The 23,020-nt window shown below is 44.3% G+C and overlaps 1 protein-coding gene across 6 annotated transcripts in view; it reads left to right on the forward strand.

The window, feature by feature from the left end:
• PUM1 (pumilio RNA binding family member 1) overlaps nt 1-23,020 on the forward strand; it is a 3,075,948-nt gene that overhangs the window by 613,812 nt on the left and 2,439,116 nt on the right. For all 6 annotated transcript variants that reach the window (XM_044084662.1, XM_044084694.1, XM_044084669.1 and 3 more), the window contains exon 4: nt 12,611-12,704. In XM_044084662.1, the coding sequence (XP_043940597.1) occupies nt 12,611-12,704 (94 nt within the window). The remainder of the gene's footprint in view (nt 1-12,610; nt 12,705-23,020) is intronic.

The following is a 23,020-nucleotide window of genomic DNA, read 5'->3' on the forward strand; positions in this document are numbered from 1 at the left end:
GGCTAAAGCAGCCAAAACTTCTAAGTCTGTGCCTGTTAAGCCCCCTCTCACAGGCCCAGCTCCAGTTCTCAAATGCTTACTCTGGCAGAGGATCTCATCTCTTTAATAAGGGGATCCCAATCTCACCCAGACAGGGCCTCTCAACCTCCAGAAAAGAGACCTAGAGTAGAGCCCCCTGAGCCAGTGTCCTCAGATGATTCTTCTGATGACACAGACAATACAGACCATCCAGAGGCACCCTTTTCTACTTATGAAGATTCCGATGCTGAAGAATCGATTCCTTCAGCTTCTCCACCAGAGGAGTTTTCTTTTGGGGAAACTTTACATGCCATGAGAGAGCAATTCCAATGGCAGGGGCAAGATTTCTCAGATTCAAGGAAAAGGCTTAGGACCTTTTACACTTACCGCAACATAGGCCTTTAGCTATACCTCCAGTTCTTCCTGTTGTGGATGATGCATTTAATGATGCTTGCACTGCTCCTGATACTTTACCTCCAGCCCCTGCTAAGCCAGATAGGTTCTACAGGGTCCCGGACACTCATCACCATTTATACAAGGCTCCTTTCGCAGATCCTGAGACTATCTCCCAGGGGCCTAAGGCAGTAGCTTCAACCTCAGCTAAAAACCCTCTCCCTTCTGAAAGGGAATCCAGGTCCTTAGAGAGATGGGGTAAAAAAGTATACACCTCTGCTACTCTCTCAGCTAGAGCATTGAACTGTCAGTTCCATATGATCCAATACCAAGAGTTTATGCTTGATCAGTTGACTAAGAAACTGTCCTCGGATGATTCTTTAGATAAGAAATATGTTTTAGAAATGGTGAATAACATTCAACAGGTTAGTAACCATTCCTTAAAATGTGGCTATGATGCACTGGAGGCTTCATTTAGATCAGCCATGACCGGCACAGTTATAAGAAGACATGCATGGTTGAAAGAACAAGTCCTGCCGGATCATGTAAAAGTAAAGCTATTAGATGCTCCTATGGATAAGGTCAGTTTATTTGGTTCTCCTGCCCAACAGGTACTGAAGAAAATGGAAGAGAAGGCAAAATCTGTACAAATAGTAAAAGGTTTCTTACAGGTTCAGCCCCCAAGATTTAGCAGGAACTGGCCTTCCAAAAATTGGTCCTTTCCAGACTCCTCTAAAACTCAGAGAGGGAGGAACAGGCGTACTAGAGGCAGAAATCAATCCAGAGGAGGTGCCTACAGGGGACGCCAGTGGCAAGGTAACAACCAACGAGGCACAGACACAACCACTGCCACTACAACAGGACAATCACAGTGACTTGGCTTTGACACCGCCTACCAGGGAACAAATAGCAGCACCCTTAGGCGGAAAGTTGGCATTATTTTCAAAAAACTGGCACTGTATCACAACAGACAAGTGGATTTTACAAACTATAGACCAAGGCTACAGGTTTCATTTCCACACCTTACCCGGAAAAAGAGGAATGCCAAACATACCACCAAATCAAAAGGCAGAAGCTCTAAAACAAATAGCTCAGTTAGCAAGGATGAGAGCTGTGGAAAGGGTACCATCTATGGAACAAGGCAAGGGATTTTACTCCAGACTCTTCCTGGTACCAAGAAAAGAGAAAAATTGGAGGCCTATTCTCGACCTGTCCGCTTTAAACACATACATCATTGTTCCAAAATTCAAAATGCTGACTCTACAGCAACTTCTTCCCATGCTGGGCAAGGAGTTTTGGCTGGTAACTCTAGATCTCAAGGAGGCATACCTGCACGTCCCCATACGACCACATTGCAGAAGATACCTCAGATTTCTTGCAGGATCAGAGCATTAGCAATTCTCAGCATTGCCCTTTGGCTTATCTACTGCGCCCAGAGTGTTCACGAAATGCCTGGCATCAATAATCGCTCACTGCAGGCTTCAGGGAATCCAAATGTATCCATACCTAGACAACTGCCTAATACAAGCGGACAACAAAAACAAGCTAACAGAAGACTTACAAAGAGTCATTTGCTTACTACAGGCCCTGGGATACACAGTCAATATAAAAAAGTCAAGACTGATACCATCCCAAACAATAACCTTCTTAGGTGCAGAATTGGACACAGTAAAACAGATGGCATTCCTAACTGCAGAAAAACAAAAACAACTTCCTGTCTATTTTTTGAAATTAACAAAGCAGAACAAACTAACAGCAAGGAAAGTACTGCAGGCCTTGGGCTTCATGGCATCCTGCATAATCCTGGTCCCCCATGCCAGACTACATATGAGAAAACTACAGTGGTTCCTAAAGAATTTATGGTCTCAACCCAGGCACAGCTTAGAAACCGAAATACCACTAATTCCATGCCTGAAACAAGAGTTCCTGTGGTGGGCTCGGGCATGCCAGTCAAACCCAGGTTTGCCCTTCCACAAAATTCAACCAAGCCAAACCATCACAACGGACGCCTCAGACCTAGGTTGGGGGGCCCACATGCTGGACAAGTGCATACAAGGATTATGGACTCCAGAGCAGCTGCATCTGCACATAAATCAAAAAGAAATGCTGGCAGTACAACTAGCAATCCAGAATTTCAGACCATTCCTCCAAGAAGGCCAGTTGATGATAAGGACAGACAACACCACAGTCATGTGGTACATCAACAAACAGGGAGGCACTCATTCATACCCTCTATGCCGAATGGCCCTAGACCTATGGAATATGGCTCTGAGTTCCAACATTCAGTTACAAGCAATTTTTGTACCGGGAAAAGAAAACATCCTAGCAGACATTTTAAGCAGAACTACCTCGGATGCTCACGAATGGATGCTACACCTGGACATTTTCAAGGCCATCACAAAGAAATGGGGACTGCCACAAATAGACCTATTCGCATCCCCACTCAATCACCAGCTCAAGAAATTCTGCACAAGGACATACCACCCACTTGCTTGGAAGGTGGACTCTCTTTCCTTCAGTTGGAAAGGCCTGACAGCATATGCATTCCCACCTCTCCCTTTGATGCACAAGGTGCTATTGAAAATCAAAGAGGAACGTCCAAGGATAATTCTGATAGCTCCAGACTGGCCAAGACAACATTGGTACCCATTACTGTGGAGCATGTCTCGGGGGACAATGTGGACACTACCCCTGATTCCCTTGATGTTAACCCAGAACAACTACAACATCCTGCATCCAAACCTGAAAACTTTGCAACTGACTGCCTGGAACATTACATAAGAGCAACTAACCCAGATCTATCCCAAAGGGTTAAAGATATTATACTTGAGGCCCGCAGACCTTCAACAAGAAGGAACTATGCAGGAAAATGGAAGAGGTTTCTCATTTGGAGTGCCGACAGGGGCAAAGATGTGTCAAAGGTAGACATTGCCAACATCCTGGAGTATTTGGCAGAGCTTTTCCATACAGGCCTGTCCTATTCCTCCATCAAAATACATGCATCAGCTATTTTTGCAGAATACAGCTTCGATCCACCTGTCTTTTCGCATCCTCTACTCAGGCAGTTTCTGAGAGGAATTAAGAATGTAAAACCTCCTAGGAAACCACCATTACCAGCATGGGACTTGAACTTTGTACTAGAAAAATTGACACTTCCCCCTTTCGAACCAGCAGCAACAGCAGATCTTCAACACCTATCCTGGAAAACTGCTTTCCTGCTGGCAATTACCTCAGCAAGAAGGGTTTCAGAATAACAGGCTTTAATGGCAGTACAACCCTTCCTAATCTTCCATCAAGATAGAGTGTCCATGAGAACTAATCCTACATTTATGCCTAAGGTGGTATCCAGAGTGTCTTTAAACCAGGCAATCCACCTACCTACCTTCTTTCCCAATCCACAGAACGGGGGAAAGACTACTGCATACATTGGATGTACATAGACAGTTACGCTACTACCTGGACAGAACCAAGGCTAATAGAAAATCTGACCAACTTCTGGTAGCATATGCAACAGGAAGGGAAGGAAAAGCAATTTCCAAACAGACAGTCTCTAAGTGGATAGGAAATTGCATTAGATTCTGTTACTCCTACCATGGAAAGGAAATTCCACAGAACATAAGACCTCACTCTACAAGGGCTACAGCCACTACCACAGCTTTCTTACGAGGAGTGGCTACCAAGGACATTATAGAGGCTGCTACTTGGACCTCCGTGCATACATTTGCCAAGCATTATAACTTACCTTTATACTTTAGATCCCGAGCAGGGTTTGCCACTGCTGTTTTGCAAGGGATCTTAACTACACCATAATTCTTCTTCCTCCTCCCCTAGATTAGCTATGGTATTCTACCCATTTGTAAGGACTGCAGATGCATCCTTGAAGGACATAGTACAGTTTTGTACCTACCATAAATGTAGATGTCCGAACAGGATAGCATCTGCAGTCAGGATTACCCACCCTCCTTCCCCTCTGTGGTACTCCTAGGGTATTTGCCCACCTAATAGCTAGCTGGGGGGGGATCTCTTATGGTGTATTTGTTTGTATATATGTACATACATGATTATTTTGTGTGTTTGCCTTCTACTATTTGGAAACATTGGCATTTATCCAAAAATTTAGCTCTCCAAGAGGGCAACTGGCATATGGGGCAAGAAACACTGAGGAAAATGGCGTCGGCTGATGCCTTTATACCCGAAGAACTGCAGCTATGATGTCGGGTGAAGTGCGACACCAGCCGAGGCCAGACCCAGACTTTGGAATCCGGCCGACCGAAGGGCTGCCTGACGACAGGACAACCCATTTGTAAGGACTGCAGATGCTATCCTGTTCAGACATCTACATTTATGGTAGGTACAAAACTGTACTTTCTTGGTAGATTATTTAATTTTATTTATATGTGGTTACCAGGGTAGAGCAGTGATTTCCATGGACCTTTTTCAGACTCAGCCTGGGAGCACTGTCTGGCTAAGTAACTTGCTCAGAGTCGCACTTTTAGGCAGTGGAGTTTGTGACTTTGCCCTTAGTTGTACACTCTTTATTTAGAAATATGATTAAAACCATGCTTTGTAGGATGTCCTTCATGGATGCATCTGCAGTCATAACAACTGGGTTGTCCTGTCGTCAGGCAGCCCTTCAGTCGGCCGGATTCCAAAGTCGGGGTCCGGCTTCGGCTGATGTCGCACTTCACCCGACGTCATCTCTGTTGGTCTTCGGGTATAAAGGCATAAGCCGACGCCATTTTCCTCAGTCTTTCTTGCCGCGTGGCGCCCGAAGCAGAAGCTGTTCGCAAGTGCCGGTCGGTCGGATCCAGAGATTACTTCTACCGAATACTACTTCAAGACTTCTAAAGCTAAGTACCCGTTGGGGACTCTTTCTTGCCTCAGCCGATGTCAGAAAAAGTTAATAATTGTTTAACCTGTGGGAAACAAATACCTCATAAAGATTTCCACTCTTATTGTCTGCCTTGTTTAGGCCCAGCCCACGACGTAGCAGCCTGTTCGCCTGTGTTGCTTCAACCGACAACGCTTAGGCGCCGGTCGGAGTTTGCTGAACAGTTTTCGGTTCTGATTTTGCGACATTATGCCGCCGGATCCTCCGACTACCCAATCTGCCAAAAACGCAAAGATAAAGACCGACACTCGCGTCCGCGGTTTCGCCGAAACCATGGTTAAGCAAATCATGAGTGTCTCGGTTTTGGCGAAACCGAGAAAACTGATCAAAGTACAGCTGAATCTATCTCTACAACTGAGGCCCCTGCTACCACTCTTGAAACGGCCTCAGAAATTTTATCCACTACGGTGGTTGCCACTGACTTATCAGACACCATTCCCTTGGATGTCTCTACCCCAGCACGTGGTGCTGCTAGGCCTCCAGCAGCCATGTCCATTAAGGCCTTCGCCAGGGCTAAAGCAGCAAAGACTACTAAAACAGTGCCTGTTAAACCCCCTACAACCAGGCCCTCCTCTAGTTCTCAAATGCTTACTCTGGCAGAAGATTTAATTTCATTAATTAGAGGATCTCAATTTCACCCAGACAGGGCCTCTCAGCCCCCAGAGAAGAGACCTAGGGCAGAGCCCCCTGAGCCAGTGTCCTCTGATGAGTCTGCCGATGAATCAGACATAACTGATCAGCCAGAGGCTCCTTTCTCCAATTTTGAAGACTCTGATGCTGAAGAATCCATTCCAGCTGCTTCCCCACCAGAAGAATTTTCCTTTGGGGAAACCTTACATGCCATGCGAGAGCAGTTCCAATGGCAGCAACAGGATTTTTCAGACTCCAGAAAAAGACTTAGGACCTTTCTGCACCTTCCACAGCACAGGCCCTTAGCTATACCTCCTGTTCTCTGTGGTGGATGATGCTTTCAATGATGTCTGCTGCGCACCAGATTCTTTACCTCCAGCCCCTGCCAAACCAGACAGATTTTACAGGGTGCCAGACACTCATCACCACCTTTACAAGGCCCCTCTTGCAGACCCCGAAACTATATCCCAGGGTCCCAAGGCAGTAGCCGACCATAGCAAAAACCCTATTCCTTCAGAAAGGGAAGCAAGGTCATTAGACAGATGGGGCAAAAGGTCTACACTTCAGCTACTCTCTCAGCTAGAGCTTTAAATTGTCAGTTTCACATGATACAATACCAAGAGTTTATGCTTGATCAGTTAACTAAAAAGCTAACCACTGATGAATCTCTTGATAAGAAATATGTATTAGAAATGGTAAATAACATACAACAGGTTAGTAACCATTCCTTAAAATGTGGCTATGATGCACTGGAGGCTTCATTTAGATCAGCCATGACTGGCACAGTGATAAGAAGGCATGCATGGCTAAAGGAGCAAGCTCTACCGGATCATGTTAAAGCTAAGTTGCTAGATGCTCCTATGGATAAGACAAGTTTGTTTGGTACACCTGCCCAGCAGGTTATGAAGAAAATGGAAGAAAAGGCAAAATCTGTTCAAACGGTTAAAGATTTCTTGCAGGTTCAACCCCAAGGTTTAGCAGGAACTGGCCTGCCAAAATTGGTCCTTTCCTGACTCCACAAGACCTCAAAGGGGCAGGAATAGACGTTCCAGAGGCAGAAACCAATCCAGGGGAGGTGCCTACAGAGGACGACAGTGGCAAGGTAACAACAGAGGCACAGACACAACCTCTGCCACTACATCAACTCAACCACAGTGACTTAACCCTAAATCCGCCTACCAGGGAACAAATAGCAGCTCCCCTAGGCGGAAAATTAACCTTATTTTCAAAGAACTGGCACTATATAACAAAAGACAAGTGGATTTTACAAACCATAGATCAAGGTTACCGGTTCCACTTCCACACACTACCAGTCAAAAGAGGAATGCCAAATCTACCGCCAAATCAAAAAACAGAGGCTCTACAACAGATAATGCAGTTAGCAAACATGAGAGCTGTGGAAAGAGTGCCAACAGCAGAGCAAGGAAAGGGGTTCTACTCCAGACTATTCCTAGTTCCAAGAAAGGAAAAAAGTTGGAGACCAATTCTCGACCTGTCCGCCTTAAATACATACATCATTGTCCCAAAATTCAAAATGCTGACCCTACAGCAACTTCTTCCCATGCTGGGCAAGGAGTGTTTGCTGGTAACTCTAGATCTCAAGGAGGCATACCTGCACGTCCCCATTCGACCAATCTGCAGAAGATACCTCAGATTTCTTGCAGGATCAGAGCACTATCAATTCTCAGCATTGCCCTTTGGCTTATCTACTGCGCCCAGAGTATTCACAAAATGCCTGGCATCAGTAATCGCCCATTGCAGACTACAGGGAATTCAAATTTACCCATACCTAGACGACTGCCTGCTACAAGGGGACAACAAAAGCAAGCTGACAACAGATTTACAAAGGGTCATTTACTTGCTGCAAGCACTGGGATACACAGTCAATCTACAAAAGTCAAGGCTGATACCATCCCAAACAAGGACATTCTTGGGCGCGGAATTGAACACAGTAAAACAGATGGCATTCCTAACAAAGGAAAAACAAAAAGAACTCCCTCTTTACTTCTTGGCACTAACAAAACTGAACAAGTTAACAGCAAGAAAAGTACTGCAGGCCTTGGGCTTCATGGCATCATGCATAATCTTGGTTCCACTTGCCAGACTACATATGAGAAAACTACAGTGGTACCTAAAGAATTTATGGTCTCAACACAGACACAGCCTAGAAACAGAAATCCCACTAATTCCATGCTTAAAACAGGAGTTCCTATGGTGGGCTCAGGCATGCCAGTCAAACCCAGGGCTACCCTTTCGCAGATGTCAAGCAAGCCAGACCATCACAACAGACGCTTCAGACCTAGGATGGGGGCCCACATGCTGGACAAATGCGTGCAAGGATTGTGGACACAGGATCAACTTCACCTGCACATCAACCTAAAAGAAATGCTGGCAGTAAAACTGGCAATCCAAAAGTTCAGACCATTTCTCAAAGAGGGCCAGTTGATGATAAGGACAGACAACACCACAGTCATGTGGTACATCAACAAACAGGGAGGCACTCATTCATACCCCTATGCAGAATGACTTTGGAGCTGTGGACCCTGGCACTCAGCTACAACATCCAGTTACAGGCAATATTTGTACCGGAAAAGAGAATACTCTAGCAGACATATTAAGCAGAACCACATCGGATGCCCACGAATGGAAGCTGCACCCGGACATCTTCAAGACCATCTCAAAGAAATGGGGAATGCCTCAGATAGATCTATTTGCATCACCTACCAATCACCAGCTCAAAAATTCTGCACAAGGACATTCCACCCACTAGCATGGAAAGTGGATTCGCTCTCCTTCAGCTGGAAAGGCCCAACAGCATATGCATTCCCACCTCTTCCCTTGATACACAAGGTATTACTAAAAATCAAGGAAGAACGTCCAAGGATAATCCTGATAGCTCCAAACTGGCCAAGACAACACTGGTACCCACTGCTGAGGAGCATGTCTCGGAACAATATGTGGCCAATACCCCTGATGCCTTTGATGTTAACTCAGAACAACTACAGCATCATACATCCAAACCTAAAAACGTTGCAACTGACTGCATGGAACATCACATAGCAGCAGCTAATCCAGAACTTTCCCAAAGAATTAGAGACATTATTCTTGAAGCACGCAGACCTTCAACAAGAAGAAACTATGCTGGAAAATGGAAAAGGTTTGTCATTTGGAGTACTGAAAGAGGAAAAGATGTGTCGAACATAGATATAAAGTAAAGAGAATGACCCAAAGGTAAAAACTCAAAAGCAAATAAGCGAAGACCACTCCTTAGCTCGAACAGGACCAAATACAAAATCCACGAACACTTCTTTTGAATAAAAATACTTTGTTCTTTATTCAACTCGATCCACATAAAACAACTCTAGTATTGGTAACACACTCCTGGTTAAGCGCTTTCATCTGAAGGACTCAGATTTCATCAGAACCAAGAACATACATTTTGACTTCTTTTTATCTGTAAATTGGCGCCAAAATCACATTGTCTGACTGCCTTTTCTTAAAGGTACATATATACAAATGCTTGCATGACGTCTTAATCAAGAATAAAATGTTCATAAAGTGCTTGTGCAAAAATAAATAAATAAAATGCATATGAAACAGATAGTTAAAAACTGTACTATACATACAACAAATATAACATTTAAATACATGAATGTTTAAAAAATTAAAAACTGAAATTTGAGCTTTACATGTGTTGAGTAGGAAGGGAATATCATATTAGCCCTAACAATAAGATGCTCTTTATTATAAGGGGGTAAAACTAGCTATAAATGCAAATGCAATAAATACAATATATAAAGGCAATAAATAAAAGACCTATAAATAATTTAAGTCCTATCCAGACTTAAAAAAGGCTTTATACTATAGGAAACTTAAGACTAGAATTTACGAACACCTTTACAGAATCAAGAAGAAAGATACAAAAAATGCTCTTAGTAAGCATATTTTGGAGAAAGGACAAGACCACACTTTTAGTTTTATGATCATTGACCAGGTGGAGACAGCTATGTATGGTGGTAATTGGAAAATTTGGTTATCATACAAAGAAAGTGAGTGGCAGATACTTTGTGATGCCACCACTGCACCTGGGTTAAATGATTTCATTAGTATAAAGCCTTTTTTAAGTCTGGATAGGACTTAAATTATTTATAGGTCTTTTATTTATTGCCTTTATATATTGTATTTATTGCATTTGCATTTATGGCTAGTTTTACCCCCTTATAATAAAGAGCATCTTATTGTTAGGGCTAATATGATATTCCCTTCCTACTCAACACATGTAAAGCTCAAATTTCAGTTTTTAATTTTTTAAACATTCATGTATTTAAATGTTATATTTGTTGTATGTATAGTACAGTTTTTAACTATCTGTTTCATATGCATTTTATTTATTTATTTTTGCACAAGCACTTTATGAACATTTTATTCTTGATTAAGACGTCATGCAAGCATTTGTATATATGTACCTTTAAGAAAAGGCAGTCAGACAATGTGATTTTGGCGCCAATTTACAGATAAAAAGAAGTCAAAATGTATGTTCTTGGTTCTGATGAAATCTGAGTCCTTCAGATGAAAGCGCTTAACCAGGAGTGTGTTACCAATACTAGAGTTGTTTTATGTGGATCGAGTTGAATAAAGAACAAAGTATTTTTATTCAAAAGAAGTGTTCGTGGATTTTGTATTTGGTCCTGTTCGAACATAGATATGCCTAACATTCTGGAGTACCTAGCCGAACTTCTTCATTCAGGCCTGTCCTACTCCTCCATCAAGATACATGCATCAGCTATTTCAGCAGAATACAGCTTTGATCCACCTGTTTTTTCTCACCCTTTGCTCAGGCAGTTCCTCAGAGGAATCAAGAATGTAAAACCTCCAAGGAAACCACCATTACCAGCTTGGGACTTAAACTTTGTGCTAGAAAAATTGACACTGTCACCCTTTGAACCAGCAGCAACAGCAGACCTACAACACCTGTCATGGAAAACTGCTTTCCTACTGGCAATTACTTCAGCAAGGAGGGTTTCAGAACTACAGGCCTTAATGGCAGTGCAACCCTTCCTAATCTTCCACCAAGATAGAGTGTCCATGAGGACTAATCCTACATTTATGCCTAAGGTGGTATCCAGAGTGTCTTTAAACCAGGCAATCCACCTTCCTACCTTCTTTCCCAACCCACAAAACAGAGGGGAAAGAATATTGCATACCTTGGATGTACATAGACAGCTACGCTACTACTTGGACAGAACGAAAGTAGCAGAAAGACTGACCAACTTTTGTAGCCTATGCAACAGGAAGGGAAGGAAAAGCTATTTCCAAACAGACAATCTCCAAATGGATAGGAAATTGCATACGATTCTGTTATGCCTTCCATGGAAAACCAATTCCACAGAACATAAGACCTCATTCTACAAGGGCAACAGCCACTACCACAGCCTTCTTACGAGGAGTGGCAACCAAAGACATTATTGAGGCGGCTACTTGGACCTCTGTGCATACATTTGCCAAGCATTATAATTTGCCTCTATATTCCAGATCCCGAGCAGGGTTTGCCACTGCTGTACTGCAAGGGATCCTAAACACACCATAATCTAGTTTTAGCCTCCTCCCCTTGTTGGCTATGGTATTCTACCCAGTTGTTATGACTGCAGATGCATCCATGAAGGACATAGTACAGTTTTGTACCTACCATAAATGTAGATGTCCGAACTGGATAGCATCTGCAGTCAGGATTACCCTCCCTCCTTCCCTCTGTGGTACTCCAAGGGTGTTTACCCTCCTAATAGCTAGCTGGTGGGGAGTCTTTATGGTGTATTTGTTTGTATATATGTGCATACATGCTTATTTTTGTGTTTACCTCTATCTTTTTGGAAACATTGGCATCTATCTAAATTTTAGCCTTCAAGAGGGCTACTGGCATCTGGGGCAAGAAACACTGAGGAAAATGGCGTCGGCTGATGCCTTTATACCCGAAGACCAACAGAGATGACGTCGGGTGAAGTGCGACATCAGCCGAAGCCGGACCCCGACTTTGGAATCCGGCCGACTGAAGGGCTGCCTGACGACAGGACAACCCAGTTGTTATGACTGCAGATGCTATCCAGTTCGGACATCTACATTTATGGTAGGTACAAAACTGTACTTTTTACGGCTTGTTATTCCAATGTCAAGGTAATACTGCCATGTAGAAGCTACATTTTTTTTCCTTTTTGGGGGTTGGACATTTGAAGGAGTATTCAAAGTTTTGCTTTTGAGTTGTGTATGGTTGTGTGGCTAGTAGATAAGTGTGGCTTGTTGGGCTGGTTTGTAGATGTGAATATTTTTGAGAAAGTCTGCAAGCTGCTAACTTGTAGCCAAAATTTTAACAATGGAATACTTCAACAGTTGTTAGTGATTGCTGTTTAGTTTGTTATGTCTTGTTTGTATATAAATGTTAGAACCATTTTCTGTGCTTGAATCCTATTTCTCTGGTCAGCATTAGTTTTGCTGTTCTAATTCAAATAAGATGAATTGCTGTACCTGACTACTTTGTGGTTTATTAAGACTTGGTACTAAACAATTAGTTATCTTAAGAGTTTATAGTTGACATTTTAGAGTTACACAAAACTGATTAAAATTAATTATTATTTTGTTTGATATGTTAAATTGACAGAGCTTTAATGAGAGTACTTTGTTTTTCAGTTATTCCAAAGACCAAATGCACTTGCTGTTCAACAGCTGACCGCAGCCCAGCAGCAACAGTATGCACTAGCAGCGTCCCAACAACCCCACCTAGGTAAGGCATAGTGCCAGCATGTGATGTCTGTTTGCTTTATTTTTTGATGGAACACAAATATATTTTGAGCATCAGTCAGTCACAAAGTATGTTATGAAAGAGTTCTGTTCTATGCTTTTGATTAACTGCTTCAGCATTTTAACACTTTTTACTGTTTGACCGTTTGTGGACTGTATTATAAGCTTAATTGTGCTATTTTTTTTTCTTCCTTGATGTCACAGTCCATACTATACTGAAACTGTGTTTGAATTGCATTATTTTGATGTAAAGGAAATGTGTAATAATTCTTTGTTGTGGAAAATAGGAAATATTTGAAGGCAGATGTCTGCCCTACCAGTATGACTTCCAGAGCTTTTGCAGACTTCCCATTTCACGCTGAGCTTTTTCTCTACCCCACACATTGGTCAACCGTGTAATATAGAAGGAAGATTTAGGATTTTTTAATGTTTATATTAGATTTGTTTATTTATTTATTTATTTAACCTTTTAAATGTTTTTGGATTGGAAGCCCTGAAATTTTGAGGTCCAGCAAAGGAGATCTATAAGTATGAGTGAAGAAACGTATTTCAAAAGACTGTTTTGTGTTTTTGTTTGGGAAGAGCAGTTTCTCCTCTCTTGTGGGCATTGTGCTGCTGTTAGGAGAAAGACTTCAGTGAATAGGACTAAAGAAAGGGTTTACTTTTAATTAGGGAAAAAACTTTCAAGTCTTTGGTACCAGTATGCTGTACTTACAGATAGTATCCAAGAAATATTGATTAATGACTTCAGGGAGTAAGAGTAGAGACTTTGCCCATGCCTCTTTGGCCTCTCTGCATCTCACTTGCTGAGGTTTCTCCTTATGGATCCCTGACCTAGTAGCTTGGTGCTGCTCAGTACCCTGCTTTTCCTTACCTTTTCCCTGCCCTCATTTTTTCAGAGGTAGACAGTGGGATTGCAATTACTTCCGCTTCTCAGGTCTTGGGTGGACATTGCAAAGATATCCACATAAGCTTGAGTTCCTAGGTACCCGTGATAAATATCTGCCTCACCAAAATTTCAGTTGCACTGTCTGATATATGGGAGACATTAAAACTACTTACAGATGTCCTTCTATTCCCATGTTGCAGTATTCAATGTATGGGTTTACTCCTGTTGCTTTGCGAACATCTGTCCAGTATGCACAAGTTTTCAGTCCCTGTTTGATGCGTGGGACGTTTGACGTGGCTGAAGGAACATGGTCCATAAAAGTGACGTCTGCACGCACCAGCCCTCAAAACTTCTCAGCTGCCAGTCAAACGCCAGGTGTTCCTGCCGTCACGACGGTCAGATTTGAGAAATCAGATAAGTGCCCCATTGGGGAATCTTTTAGTCCTTTTCTTTCATTTAATGCCTGTTCATGTCATCCAGAAAGGACAAGTACGGCCGTCCGATACCTCACAAGGATGCCCATGATCAGTGCCTCTTTTGTTTGGGATGGTCGCACGATTACAAGGCCTGCTCCATTTGTCAGGTGTTTGTTCCCAAACCATTGCACAGCCATCTGCACATGTTTAACTTGTATTTAGAGAATCAAAAATTAAAACAAATACCTTTAGGGATGGAGAGTTCTTCCGACGTACCTACTGAACCACCAAAAAAGAATGCCAAGACTATATGGCCTACCACTACAGCTGCGCCTCTTGCATTTGACTCGGTCTCTTGGAAGAAGAAGTTTCTCTATGCATTCCCCCCTTCCCACTTGTCCAGAAGGACCTGCTGAAAATCCAGCAGGACTGACCAAAAATGTTGTTGGTGACTCCCTACTGGCCAAGACAGCATTGGTTTCCCCCTACTCTTACAGCTGTCTAAGAGCAGTCACCACAAGTTACCCCTCAGAGTGGACCTTCTCACACAACACAAGGGTGACTCCCTACTGGCCAAGACAGCATTGGTTCCCCCCTACTCTTACAGCTGTCTAAGAGCAATCACCACAAGTTACCCCTCAGAGTGGACCTTCTCACACAACACAAGGGATCCCATATACACCCACAGTGGCATTTACTGCACCTCACCCTGTGGCTGAAAAGATTTTGATCCTCTTCAGACACCTTTGCAGTGAGGTCATGCTCACTGTCCTGCAGGAGGCCAGGAAACCAAATACAAGAAAACCTTACCTTTCTGACTGGAAGAGATTTTCTATATGGTGTCACAAAAGACAGTTGGACCCGCTTACTAGTGAGACTCCTCTAGTTCTGTCTTACCTGTGTGAGCTACTGCAGACAGGCTTGACCTATTCCTCCATTAAAGCCCACTTGTCTGCTATTTCAGCATGCCTTCCTCTGGGCCCCTCTCTAGCGTCCAGACTGCCAGCTAAGCTTTTTCTCAAAGGAGTTCTTCACCTCAGGCCCCAGGAAACCATCTCCACCTCCATGGGACCTTAACTAAGTTTATAAAGAGCTCACGCTTCCTCCATTTGAGACATTAGACAAAGCCTTCCTAAAATACTGTACATGGAAAACTTTACTACTCGTGCCCTTGACCTCAGCCAAAAGGTTATCAGAGCTGCAAGCCCTCATGGCTGTTTCACCTTTCCTATTTTTCCACAATGACAGGGTTACTCTTAGAACTAACCCTTCATTCATGCCAAGGTTGTTAATGACTTGTCCATGAATCAAGCCATCCACCTACCTGTCTTCTTTCTTAACCCACAGGGGGATAGTGAGAGAGTACTTCACTCCCTGGATGTTCACAGACAACTTATGTTTTACCTGCATAAAAGCAAGCCCATCAGACAGGTTGATCAACTCTATCTCCTTCCACCCCAGGGCCCTAGGGAAGGCAGTAACCAAACAAGCTATCTCTACCTGGATTTCCAAAGCCATCACCTTCTGCTACAAATACCATGGGAAATTTCTGCAAGGTACGGTTTAAGCACCCTCCGCCAGGGCTATGGCTTCCTCAGAAGCCTTTTTCAAGGGTCTGGATATACCTCTGCCATTCTTGAAGCAGCCACTTGGTCATCAGGGCACACCGTCACCCAACATTACAAGTTAGACCACATTTCCAAAGCCAGGGTGGGTTTTGCCAGGGCTGTCCTTCACGGATTCCTGGAGACTGCCTCTAGACCATCAACCCCTCCTTCACATTGAGCTTTGCCACTCACCCATATGTTCAATACTGCGACATGGGAATAGAAGGACATAGAAAAGTTTTGTAAAATCTTACCATAACCGTAGATGTCCTTCTCTTCCATGTTGCGATATTCCTTCCCCTCCTATTAGGCTACATTTCCCTTTCTGGGTGGCACAGAACTGGCATTGCCCTTACTATACTGATGAAGGGTGTAGACCCGAAAGCTTTATTTAATAAAGATCCTGGTGTATATTTCGTTGTTTTATTCAAGCAGTTGCAGTAACACCTATTGCTGAAATTGCCGTTACTAGGACTGGTTGTGACTGGAGTTTACAGTTCTGAGGACTGGTGCGTGCAAATGTCACTTTTAAGGCCCACGTTCCTTGAGCCACATCAGTCATCCCACGGGACCATATAGTGACTGAAAACTTTTGCATAGTGGCCAGGCGTTTGCGAAGCATGAGGAGTACACCCATATGTTGAATACTGCAACATGGAAGAGAAGTACATCTATGGTTATGGTAAAATTTTACACAACTTTTCTTTCTTACTGACAGTGGACAAAAGCAGAGCCTGTTTGATGAATTTAGTAGGGCCCACTTTAAAGAAGTGATGTCCATCTGCAAACCAGGCATGGTATCTTATGCTCATGTTTGCAGAAAGGTTGCTTCAAAGTATGCCATAGCCTGTAAGAAATAAAACCAACTGATGCCACATCTATTCAGCTTTAGGATTACCCCCCCCCCCATCTGAGAAAAGGAGATGTCCTTCTATTCCCATGTTGCAGTATTCTTGCTGTGGGATCCTCTGCCTCAGGTGACCCAAACGTTGGCTCCTATGCAAAAGCTTAAGCCTTGTTGCTGCCAGCGTGTGGGACATCACTTGCAGGGCCATAAACTGGGGACTTAAATATGATGTCTGCATGCACAGACGTCAGAACTTCCTCTACCGCAGTCGACCGTCAGATTGATCGCCTCGCTCCATTGTCTTCAAGATGTCTAAAGATAAGTACCCCGTTGGGGAAACATTTAATGTTATGTAGTCCAATGTCGCCTACATTCTTACCTGTGGGTTCGGAGCCGAATGTTGGCTCCGACTCGCCAAACTTTTGTAGCTCGAAGTCTTCTATTGCCTGGGCTAAGATGGTATCCCATGCTGCACTGCTCTCTATCCCCAGATCTCATTTGCCGCTCGTATAGCTTGGATGTGGTCTAGCTCTTGGCTGTGGCCAAGTACCCTTTTTCTTCCTTATCAGAGAAATTTGTAGCAAACAGAAAGCTATTTTAATAGCTATTGTGTGTTCTTGTCTGGTTTTGTGAAAGTTTTGTGTTTTGGATCGTTTTTTCTGTGGTATCCCTCTAGCTGTTTCCAATGGGCTAGGCCCATTTTCAGTTAGAGGACCTAGTCTATCCCCCTGCTTTCCTTGTGTCTTTTAGTTTATCCGGAACTAAGTACAGTTTAAATTAGAGGTATTAGTCCTTTCTCCCTAGTGTTTTTTGTCAAGGATCGTTTAACTTGGAGATCTTGTGTTTTTTTGTATGTTGTAGTTTTTCCTGCCTTGTGACTGTTTGACCATTGGTCCTTTAGTCAGTGTTTGTCTTGGTGCTATAGTTTTGTTGATTGACTATGTCCAAAGATACTAAGGAGCACAAGCCCTCGGGCTTCAAGAAGTGCTCTAGGTGCAGTTACAAAATGTCCATTACCAGTGGACAACTCCGTCTATGTATATTGTCTGGGAGCAATTCATCTCCAGGAGTCGTGCGGCTTCTGTCATGCTTTTAGTCCGAGAGTTCTTCAGGAAAGGAAGAATAAATTGATTTTGAAAGGGCTTCTGAAACCCTCCTTCGAGGAGGGTCTGGAGAGTGCTTCCAGCTCTAAGGCTAAATCGTCCAAATCAAAAATGAGATCTCCGGCTCCCATCAGTCTCCTCGGAGCCACCGGAGAAAATAGCAAAGTCTGCTTTGACATCCTCAGCTCCATTATCCTTGGGGCTGCAGGAAGTGTCAGTTGTCATGGAACCTGCTTCGGCTCCAATTTTCTTTGAACCTGTTTGGAGCCGATCGCCTAGTGTTAGGCCATTATCCCCTCCTCGCAGGCCCCCTTCGGAGAGGAGGTCTCGATCTCCTTCCCTATCCTCTAAATCCTCCAGGACCTTATCAGATGTGGACGTCGATAGAGTGGTTCAGAGACTCCTTCAGTCACCGGTTCTGGCAAAATTGTTCTCGGCTCCGACCCAGTCTGCACCGGAGCCGGTCCCTCAACCTGCTTCGATACTTCCTCCGAGCACACCTCAGCTTTCGGAGCCGGCGTGTTCGGCTCCGCGTGATGTCCCTAGCCCCTCCTGGCTTATCAGTGCCGACATCAGCTCCGACCCCATTGACGCCGTCCACGGGGTTCAGGACTCAGGATTCTTCGGTTGGACCCGAGGGAGAGGCTTCGGGACACCCCTCGGTTCCTAGTCTCCCTTTCGGTGCGGGGAAGTTTGATTCCTGTCGTGGGTTTGGATGTTGGTCATTCTTCGGACTCGGGGGGGGGGGGGGGACCAGCCTTTGAAGCCATGCAGAGCGTGCTGGCCAGGTCGTCAGCGGCATCATGCAGGTCGGTCATTCTGTCCCCTACTACACCGGTGCAGGTCTCTGATCGCCTTCTATCTCTAGACAGAGGAGCCCCAAGGCCTCAGGGTACCCCCATGAGTGGTCCCCACATTTCTGAGGGCCCGTCAGAGTTTTTGCCTGAGGAGGCACCCAGAAAGAAGACGTATAAGAGGAAGCACATAGATTCCCAGGACAAGTCCCTCACATCAGACACTAACCTCGAGGAATCGGAGGGGTACCCCAAGTCATCCTCAGAGGAAGTTTCTTTCTCTGACATCCTAGAGATTTTGAAGCTAAGAGGTGACTGGCCATCCAAAGCCCCCTCCGAGGAGGAGTCGGTCTTCCTGAAGGCCTTCGGTGCTCAGCCCTCTGCCTCCTGGGTATTGCCACCCTTCAACGAGCTTCTGGATTTGGTTTGTCGAAGGGTGTGGGAAACCCCTGACTCTGTGGAACCAGTTCCCAGGAGACCCAATAAATTTTTGTCTGCTCCTCCTGATAAGGAATTTCTGTCCAAGGGAGTCCCTGTGGATGCCATGGTGGTAGCAGCTGCCACTCAGAAGGAATTAGCCGAGACTTCTTCCACCGTCCATCCCCCTAACAAGGAGTCTAGGACCATGGACCGGAACGAGAGGTGTACTTTTTCTTCAGCGACCTTTACCTTATGGTCACTGAATTATCTATCCCACTTTACACTGCTCCAGAGAGATCTCCTCAGGGAGCTTGGCAATACTCTCATGGGTAGTGTTTCTGAGGCGGTGGCTCAGACAGTCAACGCTCAGATGTTCTTCATGTTTCACTGTTGCAGTCATTACAATTTGGTTATCCTGCTGGCAGGCTACCCTCAGTCAACCTGAATTCCAAAGTCTGGGTCCGGCATCGGTTGCTGTCGCCTCTTCCCTGACGTCAGTGCTCCAGGGTTATAAAAGATGCAGCTGACGCCATTTTCTTCAGTCTTTCTTGCCGTGCGGTGCTCGAAGCAAAAGCAGTTCACAAGTGCCGGTTGGCCGACTCCTGAGTTTTTCAAAATCAAATTTCAGATCAGAAGTATACATTAAAGCTAAGTACCCCATTGGGGAAACTTTTTTCTTGCTCCAGACCGATGTCAGAAAAAGTTAATAATTCTATTTCTTGTGGGAAGCAAATACCTCATAAGGATTTTCACTGTTACTGTATTCCTTGCCTAGGCCCTGACGATAACATTGCTAGTTGTCGGTTTTGTGATAGATTTAACCAACGCACTATTAAGCGTCGGTACGATTTTGCATTTCATTACTTTGGCAGAAGATTTAATTATATAATGCCGTCAAAACAGCTGACTACCGGAGTTTATAAAAAGCACAAAGAAAAAGAAAAGGACAGGCATCCGAGATCCAAAACCGACGACGAGGCTTCTGCTAGGCCTGTCGCCGGTTCTCAGAGAGGCGCTTTCACAGCCCCTGACGCCCGCTACCTCAGAGCCACAGGCCGCTGCCGACTCCCACGTGGAGCCGACAAGGCCACTGGAAACTCTCCAAACTCTCTACCACTAGCTCCTGTTAAGCCAGACAGATACTAGAGGGTTCCTGATTCACATAAATTTCTTTATAAAAATCTTGCTGCTGACCCAGAAACCATCTCTCAGGGTTCCAAAGGGGTCAAGGCTTCTACTGCAAAAAACCCTATCCCCCTCTGATAGGGATTCTAGGGCCCTAGACAGATGGGATAAAAAGATTTATACTTCTGCTACCTTGGCTGTAAGAGCCTTAAATTGCCAATTTCATATGCTTAAATATCAGCAATATCTAATGTCATTGTTTAAACAGAAAATGTCAGCAAATTCAGAATGTGCAGACAACAAAGAAATGCAGGATTTATTGCATGCAGCTGAACAAGTTGGAAAGCATCCTTTGCAATGTGGTTTTGATTCTCTAGAGGCCTCCTGCAGGGCCGCTGTTACAGGTTCTGTCATTAGGAGGCATGCTTGGTTAAAAGAACAGAATCTGCCTGATCATGTTAAAGCAAAACTATTAGATGCTGCATTACAGCATGATACGTTGTTTGGTGTTAAAGCTGAAGAGGTGTTGAAGAAAATGGAGGACAAAGCTAAATCTATGCAAACAGTCAAAGATTTCTTGCAGGTACAGCCTCCCAGATTTAGCAGGAACTGGCCTACAAAGAATTGGTCCTTTCCAGTGTCCGATAGACCATAAAGAGGCAGATACAGACGTCCCAGGGGCAGATCACAGCCCCAAGGCGCATACAGGCCTAAACAGTGGGGGTGCTTCTACTTCAAAGAGCAGAGAGGAAAAATGACAGCCAGACAGGAAGCAGTCTCAATGACTTTCCCCTTCCAGCTCCAAGCACTTATCTTTTGGCAGTTCCTTTGGGGGGAAAACTAGTACTTTTTTCACAAAATTGGCACATGATCACCCAGGACAAATGGGTTCTAAATATAGTATCACAGGACTATAGGTTCCACTTTCACACCCTGCCACGGCCAAACGGTATGCCAGACCTGCCACGCAATCAATGGGCAGAGGCACAAAAACAAGTTTCATCCCTCATGGACATGAGGGCCATTCAACAAGTATCAGAACAAGAAAAGGGACAAGGATTCTATTCAAGACTGTTCTTGGTACCCAGAAAGGACAAAGCCTGGAGACCAATACTGGACCTATCTATTCTAAACACATTTCTGGATATTCCAAAATTCAAAATGTTGACTCTACAGCAGCTTCTGCCCATGTTGGGCAAGAAGGCTTGGCTTGTGACTTTATATCTAAAAGAGGCATACCTGCATGTCCCAATCAGACAAACATGCAGAAGATACCTCAGATTCAAAGCTGGCTCAATGCACTACCAAGTCTCTGCACTGCCCTTTGGCTTATCTACTGCACCCAGGGTCTTCACAAAGTGCCTGGCACCAGTAATTGCATACTGCAGACAAAGAGGAATACAAATCTATCCTTACTTGGATGACTGCCTCATTCAAGCAGAGAACACGGACATTCTACTACAGCATCTGGCGTTTGTAGAGAGATTACTATCAAGCCTAGGGTACAGAGTCAACGAACAATAATCAAAACTAGTACCCTCTCAAGAGATAATATTCTTGGATGCATGCTTATATACAACTGCCCAGATGGGTTATCTCACGCCAGACATACGAAGGCAACTGGCTACCTATTGCAAACTGTTGGCAACAAAGGCCCAGTTATCTGCAAGAAAAATTCTGCAGGCTTTGGGCTTCATGGCATCCTGCATCCTACTAATTCCATATGCAAGACTGCATATGAGGAAACTTCAGTGGTACCTAAAATGTGTTTGGGCTCAACATTGCCACAGCCTGGAAACAATAGTTACTCTCGTTCCCTGCCTGCAACAGGAGTTCTGATGGTGGGTGAAGGCCTGTCACCAGAACAAGGGACAGCCATTCACTCTACCCCCAGCCACACACATATTAACAACAGATGCATTGGATTATGCCTGGGGAGCCCACATGGCAAGAAGATGTATTCAAGTTACATAGTCCACAAACCAAATGCTTCTACATATCAATCAAAAAGAGATGCTAGCTGTTCAAAATGCCCTGACAGCCTTCAAGGACCTACTTCATCCGGGATAACTACTGATAAAGACAGACAATACCACAGTCATGTGGTACATAAGCAGGGAGGCACTCATTCCTACCCCCTTTGCAGACTAGCCATGACTTTGTGGGACACAGCATTGACTAACTAAGTACATCTGCAGGCACAATTCCTGCCAGGAAAGATGAATACTCTGGCAGATAAACTAAGCAGAAACCTCATGGATCCACACGAGTGGAAATTGGATCCACAAGTCTTCAGCATGATAACAAGGAAATGGGGATGCCCGGACATAGATCTATTTGCCTCACCTCACAACTGCCAGCTAAAGAGATTCTGCACAAGGACTTATCACAGACAAGCATGGAAAGTGGATGCCCTTTCTTTCAGCTGGAAAAACTTAACAGTATATGCCTTTCCTCCTTTGCCTCTCCTCCCCAAGGTACTCCTAAAGGTCAGACAGGAGAAGCCAAAAATGATGCTGATTGTCCCAGACTGGCCACACCAGTACTGGTATCTAATCCTAAGGAACTTGTCTCAATGCCCAGCCTGGACCTTAACTCTAGTACCGCATCTACTGTCCCAGAAGAACAATCCGATCCTACACAGCCAACTCAATACCTTAAATCTGTCAGCATGGTGGATAATGTAGTCCTACAAAACCCACCTCTCACTAAAGCGGTGATGGATGTCATTTTGGAGGCCAGGAGGCCTAGTATTAGAAAATCCTGTGCTGGAAAATGGAAGAGATTCTGTGCTTGGAACCAGGCACAAGGAATGGACACAGCTGTACCAAATATTCCTCAAATTTTGCAATACTTGACTGAGATGCTGAACAAAGGCCTATCCTTTTCATCTATAAAAATTCATGCCTCTGCCATTTCGGCTCATTACAATACAGAGCCACCAATCTTTCTCATCCTTTATTAAGGCAGTACCTCAGAGGGGCCAAAAATTTAAGGCCTCCAAGGAGATCACCAATACCTGCATGGGACCTCAGTTATGTCTTGGAAAAACTCACCCTGCCTCCTTTTGAGCCAGCTGCTACAGTTGATATAAAGTT

Source organism: Protopterus annectens, chromosome 1.part1 (assembly GCF_019279795.1).
Source record: "Protopterus annectens isolate FY-2018-M chromosome 1.part1, PAN1.0, whole genome shotgun sequence".
In the NCBI taxonomy this organism is placed as follows: domain Eukaryota; kingdom Metazoa; phylum Chordata; order Ceratodontiformes; family Protopteridae; genus Protopterus; species Protopterus annectens.